Below are 13,332 nucleotides of genomic sequence, written 5' to 3'. Positions count from 1 at the left end.
AATGACCTCTTGGGTAAGGGCGACTGTGCTATTATGGACATTACTCTGGTGGGGTTCGAACCAATGACCTCTTGAGTGAGGGGCGACTGTGCTATTATGGACATTCCCTGGTTGTGATCGAACCATTGACCTCTTTAGTGAGAGGGGACTGTGCTATTATGGACATTACCCTGGTGTGGTTCGAACCAATGACCTCTTGGGTGAGGGGCGACTGTGCTATTATGTACATTACTCTGGTGGTGATCGAACCAATGCCCTCTTGGGTGAGGGGCGACTGTGCTATTATGGACATTGCCCTGTTGGGGATCGAACCAATGACCTCTTGGGTGAGAGACGACTGTGCTATAATGGACATTACCCTGGTGGGGATCGAACCAATGACCTATAGATATGAGACGACTGTGCTATTATGGACATTCCCCTGGTGGGGATCGAACCAATGACCTCTTGGGTGAGGGGCGACTGTGCTATTATGGACATTACTCTGGTGGGGATGGAACCAATGCCCTCTTGGGTGAGGCGCGACTGTGCTATTATGGACATTACCCTGGTGGTGATCGAACCAATGACCCCTAGGGTGAGAGGCGACTGTGCTATTATGGACATTACCCTGGTGGGGTTCGAACCAATGACCTCTTGAGTGAGGGGCGACTGTGCTATAATGGACATTACCCTGGTGGGGTTCGAACCAATGACCTCTTGAGTGAGAGACAATTGAGCTATTATGGAAGGCGACTGTGCTATTATGGACGTTACCTTGGTGGTGATCGAACCAATGGCCTCTAGAGTGGGAGTCGACTGTGCTATTATGGACGTTACCCTGGTGGGGTTCGAACCAATGACATCTTGAGTGAGGGGCGACTGTGCTATTATGGACATTACCCTGGTGGTGATCGAACCAATGACATCTTGAGTGAGAGGGGACTGTGCTATTATGGACATTGCCCTGGTGGGGATCGAACCAATGACCTCTTGAGTGAGGGGCGACTGTACTATTATGGACATTACCCTGGTGGGGTTCGAACCAATGACTTCTTGAGTGAGGGGCGACTGTACTATTATGTACATTACCCTGGTGGTGATCGAACCAATGGCCTCTAGAGTTAGTGGCTACTGTGCTATTATGGACGTTACCCTGGTGGGGATCGAACCAATGACCTCTTGAGTGAGGGGCGACTGTACTTTTATGGACATTACCCTGTTGGGTTCGAACCAATGACCTCTTGAGTGAGGGACGACTGTACTATTATGGACATTACCCTGGTGGGGTTCGAACCAATGACCTCTTGAGTGAAGGGCGACTGTGCTTTTATGGACATTACCCTGGTGGGGTTCGAACCAATGACCTCTTGGGTGAATGACGACTGTACTATTATGGACATTACCCTGGTGGGGATCGAACCAATGACCCCTAGGGTGGGAGTCGACTGTGCTATTATGGACGTTACCCTGGTGGGGTTCGAACCAATGACATCTTGAGTGAGGGGCGACTGTGCTATTATGGACATTACCCTGGTGGGGTTCGAACCAATGACCTCTTGAGTGAAGGGCGACTGTGCTTTTATGGACATTACCCTGGTGGGGTTCGAACCAATGACCTCTTGGGTGAATGACGACTGTACTATTATGGACATTACCCTGGTGGGGTTCGAACCAATGACTTCTTGAGTGAGGGGCGACTGTACTATTATGTACATTACCCTGGTGGTGATCGAACCAATGGCCTCTAGAGTTAGTGGCTACTGTGCTATTATGGACGTTACCCTGGTGGGGATCGAACCAATGACCTCTTGAGTGAGGGGCGACTGTACTATTATGGACATTACCCTGTTGGGTTCGAACCAATGACCTCTTGAGTGAGGGACGACTGTACTATTATGGACATTACCCTGGTGGGGTTCGAACCAATGACCTCTTGAGTGAAGGGCGACTGTGCTTTTATGGACATTACCCTGGTGGGGTTCGAACCAATGACCTCTTGGGTGAATGACGACTGTACTATTATGGACATTACCCTGGTGGGGATCGAACCAATGACCCCTAGGGTGGGAGTCGACTGTGCTATTATGGACGTTACCCTGGTGGGGTTCGAACCAATGACATCTTGAGTGAGGGGCGACTGTGCTATTATGGACATTACCCTGGTGGGGTTCGAACCAATGACCTCTTGTGTGAAGGGCGACTGTGCTTTTATGGACATTACCCTGGTGGGGTTCGAACCAATGACCTCTTGGGTGAATGACGACTGTACTATTATGGACATTACCCTGGTGGGGTTCGAACCAATGACTTCTTGAGTGAGGGGCGACTGTACTATTATGTACATTACCCTGGTGGTGATCGAACCAATGGCCTCTAGAGTTAGTGGCTACTGTGCTATTATGGACGTTACCCTGGTGAGGATCGAACCAATGACCTCTTGAGTGAGGGGCGACTGTACTATTATGGACATTACCCTGTTGGGTTCGAACCAATGACCTCTTGAGTGAGGGACGACTGTACTATTATGGACATTACCCTGGTGGGGTTCGAACCAATGACCTCTTGAGTGAAGGGCGACTGTGCTTTTATGGACATTACCCTGGTGGGGTTCGAACCAATGACCTCTTGGGTGAATGACGACTGTACTATTATGGACATTACCCTGGTGGGGATCGAACCAATGACCTCTTGAGTGAGGGGCGACTGTACTATTATGGACTTTACCCTGGTGAGGATCGAACCAATGATCTCTCGATTGAAAGGCGACTGTGTTATTATGGACAAGTGTTTAAAAATTCAACATACCTTTTTTTTTCTTTGAGGATATACTAGCCTAGTTATGCTATAAACATGGAGAAAGTTGCAGTGCATGGCCGGTAGTCATAAAATATCTTATATCAAGGTTACCTTTATAATTTAAGTATCTCACTGGTCATATGATATAATAACTTAATTATTTCTAGAATACTTTATCTGTGTTGACTTTATCGAAAATACATACCCTTTAACCCCTGATATGTTTCTTATAAGTTGACTTCGATAGTTTAATAATTGGCTAAAGATGTCACTGGCCCCAGTAATGTTGAACACCTCTTGTTTCGGAAACTGCTCACCGGGGTATATTTCTCGAATAAACTGAAATCCCCTTATTACAGGTAGTGCACCAGTCAATTGTAACCACGGCCCCCAGGTCCGGGGGTATACCGGGGATAGCCGGGGAAATGGGCCGTGTTTTTACCTTTCAGGTGGCCCTGCAGTTCCGGGTGAATGCGGTGGTTTTGTCTTCGCTTTAAATATGGCGGGGAATGGGCCTTACCTAGGGTCCCTGGGGTGCGGGGGTGTTTTGCGGGGATTTTACCATCTGTTCGTCCCAGCAGGGCGGGGATTTTAGCCGGGGTTGGCTAGACCGAAAGTCAAAGTCCCAGCTATTCCCCGGACCTGGGGGCCGTGGTTACAATTGACTGGTGCATAACAAGCTCCGCAAAACATGTTTTATTCAAATTGTCTATTTCTCTCCTATTGTAAAGACTTTAAACTGTTAATTATTTCTGATATAATTACCTTAAACTGTTTTTTTGAATTGTTAAATCAAGTGTATGTAATAAATTTGGCAAATTGAAATCAGATATTTAAACATTAAGGCAAAGCGTTTTTTTTTTTTGAGAAATTGGGGCCAGATTTAAGATGAAATTACTTTTGAATGTCAGATTTTTTATAAATGTTTCTGAAGATATTAAACAAGATTTTTCACTCTACCAAGACCTACTGTCAAAGATAAACATGATATTTACTTTACATCTACTTAATATCAAATATCTTTTCCAACTCATGTCACAAATTTATCATGTTATAATATCGATAGACATCGAACATTAACGCTGAATGCAAACTGGCTAATATTTATGACAAGCGCTTCTTGAAGATCAATTCATACCCATTAAAATGAAAGGTAAGATTTCATTTTTTTGCTAATTTTATCTTTTGATGTGTTAGGTTTCCAATGAAAATGCCAATAGAGATAAGAAAATTTCAAGATGCCTTGACAAATTTATGTCTCAATTTCACCCCCCGGTGTTAGGACTGAAATAGACATCCCCGGGCCATAGACACCATGACTTACCACTTTTTGACATTGATGTCAGAAGCATTATATTCTTTAGTTTTTTTGTAACTTAAATATCGAGCGGTTAGCGCCAGAAGGTTGTGACTCGGTAAAACTATATTGCAGGAGTTACGTTGTTTTACGGTCAGTCCCCGAAATGTTTTCGTTAGGTGTGATACAAGTCTCCCATTAAAATATGATGGTCATTAACACGAAACTTTCTTTTCATTCAAAGCAATTCAAATAATAATAAAAAAATGTTGTGTTTTTTTTTGTTTTTTTATAGCCACAGCAACCTTGACACAAGGGTATCCAAATACACGACAAAGCCTTATGCTCGAGTAACCTTCTTCAACAGTTGTTATCATTATCAACGTACATAAGTAAGAATAAGAGAGAAAAATGTGCCAGCTTTTGAAAAAATAACCTTGACCACAAAATTGCTTATGTATGATCATCATTAGCAAGGTACATGTAGCAACATATTGCGAAAATAAACCAATATATGCTGGAAAGTGTTTTATTTGTGTTCGTCTATACATTAACGCCCATATCGAAAAAGAAGGCGGAGCTTAGCCGTGCTATAACTGTCAAGTGGATACATTACAGCGCTTTATTTAGTTATACGCGGTACACTACCCTCGTGATAAAAATGAAACATTCGCTAGTTATTGAACGTTGCTATTGACACCACGGTACACTTTCCTCGTGATTAAAATGAAACATTCGCTAGTTATAGAACGCTGTCATTGACACCATATTACACTACCCTCGTGATCAAAACGAAACATTCGCTAGTTATTGAACGTTGTCATTGACACCATGGTACACTACCCTCGTGATAAAAATGAAACATTCGCTAGTTATTGGACGTTGTCATTGACACCATATTACACTACCCTCGTGATCAAAACGAAATATTCGCTAGGTATTGAACGTTGTCCTTGACACCATATTACACTTTCCTCGTGATCAAAACGAAACATTCGCTAGTTATTGAACGTTGTCCTTGACACCATATTACACTACCCTCGTGATCAAAACGAAACATTCGCTAGGTATTGAACGTTGTCCTTGACACCATATTATACTACCCTCGTGATCAAAACGAAACATTCGCTAGGTATTGAACGTTGTCCTTGACACCATATTACACTACCCTCGTGATCAAAACGAAACATTCGCTAGGTATTGAACGTTGTCCTTGACACCATATTACACTACCCTCGTGATCAAAACGAAACATTCGCTAGGTATTGAACGTTGTCCTTGACACCATATTACACTACCCTCGTGATCAAAACGAAACATTCGCTAGTTATTGAACGTTGTCCTTGACACCATATTACACTACCCTCGTGATCAAAACGAAACATTCGCTAGGTATTGAACGTTGTCATTGACACCATATTACACTACCCTCGTGATCAAAACGAAACATTCGCTAGGTATTGAACGTTGTCCTTGACACCATATTACACTACCCTCGTGATCAAAACGAAACATTCGCTAGGTATTGAACGTTGTCATTGACACCATATTACACTACCCTCGTGATCAAAACGAAACATTCGCTAGGTATTGAACGTTGTCCTTGACACCATATTACACTACCCTCGTGATCAAAACGAAACATTCGCTAGTTATTGAACGTTGTCCTTGACACCATATTACACTACCCTCGTGATCAAAACGAAACATTCGCTAGTTATTGAACATTGTCATTGACAACATATTACACTACCCTCGTGATCAAAACGAAACATTCGCTAGTTATTGAACGTTGTCCTTGACACCATATTACACTACCCTCGTGATCAAAACGAAACATTCGCTAGGTATTGAACGTTGTCATTGACACCATATTACACTTTCCTCGTGATCAAAACGAAACATTCGCTAGGTATTGAACATTGTCATTGACAACATATTACACTACCCTCGTGATCAAAACGAAACATTCGCTAGGTATTGAACGTTGTCATTGACAACATATTACACTTTCCTCGTGATCAAAACGAAACATTCGCTAGGTATTGAACATTGTCATTGACAACATATTACACTACCCTCGTGATCAAAACGAAACATTCGCTAGGTATTGAACATTGTCATTGACAACATATTACACTACCCTCGTGATCAAAACGAAACATTCGCTAGGTATTGAACGTTGTCATTGACACCATATTACACTTTCCTCGTGATCAAAACGAAACATTCGCTAGGTATTGAACATTGTCATTGACAACATATTACACTACCCTCGTGATCAAAACGAAACATTCGCTAGTTATTGAACGTTGTCCTTGACACCATATTACACTTTCCTCGTGATCAAAACGAAACATTCGCTAGTTATTGAACGTTGTCATTGACACCATATTACACTACCCTCGTGATCAAAACGAAACATTCGCTAGTTATTGAACGTTGTCCTTGACACCATATTACACTTTCCTCGTGATCAAAACGAAACATTCGCTAGTTATTGAACATTGTCATTGACAACATGGTACACTACCCTTCTGATAAAAACGAAACATTCGCACTGAAGCGCTCGTGTATAATTTCAATCACTCGGGCTGTGAATACAGTAACTATTACATATAACTATTCAAACTGGAAACAAGACATGGGTTGTAAGCGGCGTTGAGCTTGGTTCACGGGATCTCATGGAAAAACAAACAACAAGTCATTGACAACTAAGGGTTGTTTACCATGTACGTCAATGCAACAATGATTTGCCGTGGCTACGCTTATGCATGACATACAGCTTGAACTACGATAACAAGTAAATAAGTTGTTGTTATTGTTGTTTTTGCTGTTGTTGTTGTTGTTGCTCCTGCTACTGTTGTTGTTGTTGTTGTTGTTGTTGTCTCAAATGCAACACCATGTAAGATTAGCAGCAGGATAGCGACAACGTGCGTAGCAAGTGGAATTGTGCAAGAAATCCAGATATAGAATTGATAGCATTTCCATCTTATACATGTATGTCACTACAATAATAAATGACCTTCAATTAGGCCATAATAGAAACTATTAGTTTGGTGTTACCCGACCCATAATTCCATCTGTTGGTAGAAAGCATGCTATTGTTGTTTTTGGTTGTTGTATTTTTACTTACTTTATTACGTAATGAGAAAGGAAAACATAATATGACCATAAGCAAATTCTTGGGTTGCTGGTAAATTTGTGAATCGGTCGGGTAACGCTTAACAAACACTTTATTCGCTTTGGCCTCATTCAATAATGACCAGCATTTTAGGACAGTTGTCTATTCCCACACAGGAAAGTGGACCGGTAAGGGTTGAGCGGGGTGCATTATCATCTCGCAAAAATGCATGTCATAATCGAATATACCCTCGTTCGGCCTAGATCTCGCGATAAAACCAAAAGCATTTCAAATTAATACTAATTTAAGGCCGATAAAACAGGGATTATTGAATCATCTGGGCTTTTGGTGGCCTTCAATTGACAGTTCACACAAAAAACACCCCGCAAGATCGTATCACTAGGTAGGGGAACCCTTCACCGCTATTGAAAACATATTGACTCTTTTATTAATGCCCGGAGATCGAACGAGTAAAATTCTGGGCCAAGATTTCATAATAATCTTAAATTAAACATCCTTTGATATTTGTCAATACATTTATTCAATAAATTAGGCCCTATTAATCGACGTGAATTATATTTTAATAATAAAAACCTAGATCTATGAAATATGCAAATAATGAGATATGCCCCAGAAAACATTGAATCTAGACCTTTTCATAAGAGTTTATTATACCAGTATTATTCTTTTTTTATTGAATAGTCAGTAAATAATTACAGCCTGATTAACGTAATAATTGAAATATGCTCAAGCCTCAGGGAATTGTTAAACAATTTTCAACGGGAATTAGTCACAGATTTTTAGTTGGCAACGATTTTATGTAATTTATGAACAAACAACAACAGTTTTTCGGCAAAATAGAGCACTTTCTTTCACATTTTTAAATACTTAATATTAAAAGAAGCCTAAATTATGCACCATTCAATTGTAACCACGCCCCCCTCCCCCCCAGGTCCGGGGGTATACCGAGGATAGCCGGAGAAATGGGCCTTGTTTTTACCTTCAGGTGGCCCCGTAGTACTGGGTGAATGCGTTAGTTTTATTTTCACGCTAAAACTAGCTGGGAATGGGCCTTACCTAGGGTGCCTGGTGTGTGGGGGCATTTGACGGTGATTTTACTATCAGTTCGTCCCCGCAGGGCGGGAATTTTACCCGGGCTTGGCCGGACCGAAAGTCAAAGTCCCCGCTATTCCCCGGACCTGGCGGCGGCGTGGTTGCAATTGACTGGTGCATTATGATGTTTTACCATTAAAACAAGCATTTTGTCAACATTTCACACGAATGGAAACATCGTTTTCAAAACGTTTAAAACATGAATTAGTCCCTTTAAAGCTTAGTCGTATCACCATGCCCGCTGAATTCCATTTTCACTGGTTCATTTTATTTCTATCAGTTTCACACATATGGAATGTGGTTAATTATTTGAGACGTAACCGCGTCCATCTCCTGGGTGGAACGTTAAACGGGGGTCACCTGTGACAGTGTTATTCGCTGGCGCACTGTTCTGAACTATGGTAGCTTTCTATCTGTGCATTATACCCAACAACCTAAGACGACCTAAACGCTCACGAGGGCCGACGCCTATTGATAGTCCGCTGGCGACGTTGAATACAAATATCCCCCAAACTCCTCCCCCTAACAAGCGCGTGTATTTCTGTATTCACTGTATGGACACATAGTGTCTAACATGGCAACGCACATGGAACTATTACACATTCTGTAGGATGATTTGATGAAAGCAGTCTCGGATCGGCAGTCCTGATATGAAGCAATGTTTCATAATAAACATGCTTAGATCTAGAAAATGTCCAATAACAGTCAGAACATGACCGCTATTGTTCCTATGTCTATTTATATTGTAATGCAGAGTGTTGTGTAAAATAAATACAAATGTAATAAGAAGAAAAGGGGTATTTAATGCTTATCTAATTGATTCGTTGTGGGAAGGTTGTGTTTAGGTTGTGTTAACGTTGTGAAAACAGCGTTGTCGCAACAATAAGAAAACCATACATTTTAACATTGTAACAACGTTGTACACAACGATATGGCAACGCTGTAACAAGGTTGTTGCGTTGTTGTCAGAACGTTATTGAATGGTGTCTTCGCAGAGTTGTTATTACATGTTCATTAATTTAAATATTGTAAATAACTGCTCAGGAGCAAACTTAGCAACGAGTACGTTTTAAACTGTTCAAATGACGTCAATGTTTTTTGACGAATTGATCCGGAGCGGTAAAAGTCAAAACGCTTCAAGTCATATTTATGATCACTTAAAGGGAATGATCATGCTGAGAGAGCATATATGAAAAACAACAACAGGAACACGGACGTGCATTTACAGAAAATATATTAAAGGGAAATGGGCCATTCCTTGTGCTTCAACAAATACACTCATATTGACGGTAGCCGGAAACTTCTAGACACAATCTATATTTCTGAATGAAGATTATTGAGTGAAAGTTGTGCCATTCATTCCAGTTATTACAACAGTGTACATAAAGGACATTGTTTACATAACTGTAGCCTTGGACGATAACGGAAAATGGCAGGGGACCCAGATGCGAGACATAAACGAGCATTCTGATGTTCTCAGCACGATTTTTCTTTCAGACAGATAATACGGTTTTTTTCCATAAATATCTTGGATAAAACAACATGAGCATGTAGATTGCCATCTTTTACACATATAAGAAAAACAGCTACAGTAACTATTGTTTTATTTTACATTTTTTCTGGAAGTAAACCGAAGTATTTCGTAGAACGCCGCTCCAAATTGACGGTTTTAAAGATAACCGTAGTCAAAATTTGACAAAAAAGTGAAAACATATTTAAAAATCCTGCAATATGAAATGAATAGTTTGTATTAGCTACCTATAAGTGCAGGCTCGAGTGAAGGATTAGTTTCTAAAAAATGCTGAGGGCCACTTTAGTTCACCCCTGAGTACTTAAAGTTTTATTGAAGTAGTCAGTTGACACTCCTACATCGTGACGTCAGTGCAACACAAACTTAACTCAATATAGGAATAGAACGGGCTACGTCTGCTTTGCAAGATGGCCTCGACATGTCAAATATGTCCACGGTTTTTGTTTCAATAATATAATGGAAACTACCCTGTTCCAAGTTTGATTTTCTATCAGCCCAGTTTATAACTCCATTAATGTAAAACAATATACAAAAAGTTACATGGATATTAACAAGAAACCAGGTCTTATCTGTTTAATGGGTTCTTCCTTGATGTTAGATAACAGTCTGTGAATTCCAATGGGAAAGTGCAATATCTTCGCAACTAACAAACAAGTGCAAACACATTTCACGGGCGATTATTAGAAACCTGCCCATGGTGTGGTTTACACGGTCTTAATATGATCATTTGTACAAACTTGCCACTTTACCAAGCCGTAATGTAAGAGAACATGACGAATTTAACAAATTGGCTAAAGATAGTTAATAATAAATTCAAGTAGGAATATTTTGTCTAGACCATCGCCTACAATTGATATAAACGTCAGACTTCCGTTTCCGTTTCCTCCTCCTTCGCTTCCCCTTCCCCTCCTCCACCTCTCCTTCACCTCCACCGCCTCCTCCTCCCCACTTCTCCTTCTCCACCTCCTCATCCACCTTCTCCTTCTCCCGTTCCTCTCCACCTCTTCTATTCCTCCTCCACCTCCTCTTCCCACCTCCACCGCTTGATCCTCCCCACCTCACCTCCCCCTCTTCTTCCCCTCCCCCTTCACCCCCACCACCTCTTCCTCCTCCTCCACCTCTCCTTTACCTCTTCCTCCACCTTCCCTTTTTCCTTCATCTCTTCCCCTCCATCTCCTCTTCACCCTCCACCTCCTCCTCCACTCCCCTTCCCCCTATACATCGTATTCCTCCTCCTCCTCCTTCTCCACATCCCCTCCACCTCCTCCTCCACATCCACATCCCCTTCCTCCTCCACCTCTTCCTCCTCATCCACCATCTCTCCTTCCCCATTTACCCCTTCCTTCACATCCCCTCCACCTCCTTCTCCACATCCCCTTCCCCCTCCTCCTCCTTTACCCCCCCCCCTTCACCTTTATCCTCCTCCACCCCAGTTGACATCATCACCATCGCCATGTATTGATGAAGTACCTTATTATTATTATTATTCAAATTTCATTTATTTATTTTTGATTTGACGCCCATTTTTGAGGAGCTTGAATTCATGTTCCCTAACGTTACCACTAAACGAATGTAAATGCACCTATGTGTTTTGTTTTTATTTAATTGTAAATAAAAGAGTGATAATGCGACTTATGATTGTTTCTTTTCATTGATATCAGTTATTACAATGTCTTTTATGGGGATTTTGATATTAATGTGTTTTTTTTTTTCAAAACTAACAGACGCACCCATACTGTCGGCACGACGCAGCAATACTGGACCTCGATGTGTTTGACGACATCGTCAGCATCGTCGGATATTCACCTGCCATCAACACCTGCCACCCACACGTGTCACCCATTCCGATACTCTTCATTTGAGGGTTACTGTATGGGTCAGTCGTGGGTATCTATCAATGACTTCACCGCAAATTTCGTCCAGCTGTCTGTACGCCTGTACGCCCATGCAGTTTTGTTTGACAACGAATGTCATACATTATATTTTCAGTGATTGATTATGCGAATCCATTTTTCACAAATTCCTGTGGTCGAAGCACGGATGTTTAGTCTCTAAAAATAAATGTCTTTGGAGCACGTCCGTGGCGTGTGCTGCTATAATGGCATCGGCGTGTACAGTGCACAAGTATCATGTTACAAATGGTTACCTAATCCATGTGGGCGGTAAAATAATCAACGCATGAAAGGCATTCAAACTGATATACATATATATATAAACAGTTTTTTTTCAGTTTATCAATACTATATTGTGAGTTTATCGTTTGCTATTTTTTTATTCTATTTTGATCCTTTGCAGGTGTACTTTCGTCATCATTTTTGTAACCGTCACAATTTTTGCACCGCAATTAAAACATTTCAATTTATATAATACAATTATAGACTAATTCAAATATTTAGAAACCCATCACGGTATTACCCGCACTCTACAGGGTTAAACACACGTGACTACCCACAGCATAACGCATGCAATGTTCCGACGCGATGAAGGTCAGGCCATAGTCAACCACTCCGTACCAGATAAAAGTATACTATTCATTAATCTCCAATCAATACATTGTATAGTTGTGTTGATCAATACCAAACTTTTGAGCATTGATCATTACTGTAAACCATTTATATTAGAAGTACAGTTACTTTCGAGTTTATAGTTTTATGCCGTTCAGTCTATTAAACAAGTACTACCACAACTACTATCGGTCAATAGCCGTATATTGGTAACTACTACTTATATTACTACTACTACTTCTGCTGCTACTGTTGCTGCTGCCGCCGCAGCCACCAATTACAACGCCACCATCGCAACTGCCAATACCACCGCAACCACAACCGCCACTACCACCACAACCCCAACCGCTAAAACCACAATTACAACCACCGTCGACACCGCCGCCACCACCACCAAAACCACAACCGCCACTACCACCACCACCACCGCCGCCGCCACCACCACAACAATAGCCACAACCACCGCCACTACCACTAACACCACAGCCACTACCACCATCACAACAACCACTGCCACTACCACCACCACCACCGCCGCCGTCGCCACTCCCGACACTGCCGCTGCCACTGCATAACGCTTCCACTACGACTACCGCTACCACAACGACAACCACACCACCACAATCACCAGCACCACAACAACCAAAACCACAACAATCTGATGTTGGCTCTCTCAAAGTTGAAGCAATTGGAAGTTAATATGAATTGAAATCTGCTGGCCCCAATTTCTCGAAACTTCTTAAGCTTAACAGGCTTAAGTCGCTTATTTCAATTAGCCAAAATACATACTTAAAATCGATTTTGGTAAATGAAAAATAGTTAATTGTGATTATTATACAAATATTTACTTCATAACGTATAAAAACTCTCGCAGGAGTAAATGTTACGCATAATATAGAAAAACAAAAATAGTGAGATTAGCTTAATCCTGTTATAAGGGACTTAAAAAGTTTCGAGAAATTGGAGCCACAGATGCAATCTTTTT

The 13,332-nt window shown here is 41.4% G+C and overlaps 2 protein-coding genes across 2 annotated transcripts; one reads left to right on the top strand and one right to left on the bottom strand.

Moving 5' to 3' along the window:
* Positions 1–10,656: 10,656 nt before the first annotated feature.
* On the bottom strand, positions 10,657–11,161 carry LOC128204934 (heterogeneous nuclear ribonucleoprotein A1, A2/B1 homolog). The gene is made up of 2 exons (XM_052906335.1): positions 11,094–11,161; positions 10,657–10,966 (listed from the first exon to the last, which is right to left on the bottom strand). The coding sequence occupies exons 1-2, from the start codon at positions 11,159–11,161 to the stop codon at positions 10,657–10,659; spliced, it is 378 nt and encodes a 125-aa protein (XP_052762295.1).
* A 449-nt stretch (positions 11,162–11,610) lies between these two features.
* LOC128204933 (integumentary mucin C.1-like) lies at positions 11,611–12,922 on the top strand. The gene is made up of 2 exons (XM_052906334.1): positions 11,611–11,719; positions 12,618–12,922. Exons 1-2 carry the CDS (start codon positions 11,611–11,613, stop codon positions 12,920–12,922), a joined length of 414 nt encoding a protein of 137 aa, XP_052762294.1.
* Positions 12,923–13,332: the final 410 nt, after the last annotated feature.

This window comes from Mya arenaria, chromosome 10, assembly GCF_026914265.1.
Source record: "Mya arenaria isolate MELC-2E11 chromosome 10, ASM2691426v1".
Taxonomy (NCBI): domain Eukaryota; kingdom Metazoa; phylum Mollusca; class Bivalvia; order Myida; family Myidae; genus Mya; species Mya arenaria.
Note: the sequence above shows the minus strand (reverse complement) of the source record. Positions and strands in the feature narration are given on the sequence as shown.

Coding starts and splice junctions, on each gene's coding strand:
- LOC128204933 (XM_052906334.1), top strand. CDS start 11,611: ATGTGTTTGACGACATCGTCAGCATCGTCGGATATTCACCTGCCATCA. Junction 11,720..12,617: donor ATTTGAGGGTTACTGTATGG/GTCAGTCGTGGG, acceptor CTGCCGCCGCAG/CCACCAATTACAACGCCACC.
- LOC128204934 (XM_052906335.1), bottom strand. CDS start 11,161: ATGGTGGATGAGGAGGAAGAGGTGGAGGAGGAAGGGGATGTGGATGTG. Junction 10,967..11,093: donor GAGGAGGAGGTGGAGGGGAT/GTGGAGAAGGAG, acceptor GAAGAGGTAAAG/GAGAGGTGGAGGAGGAGGAA.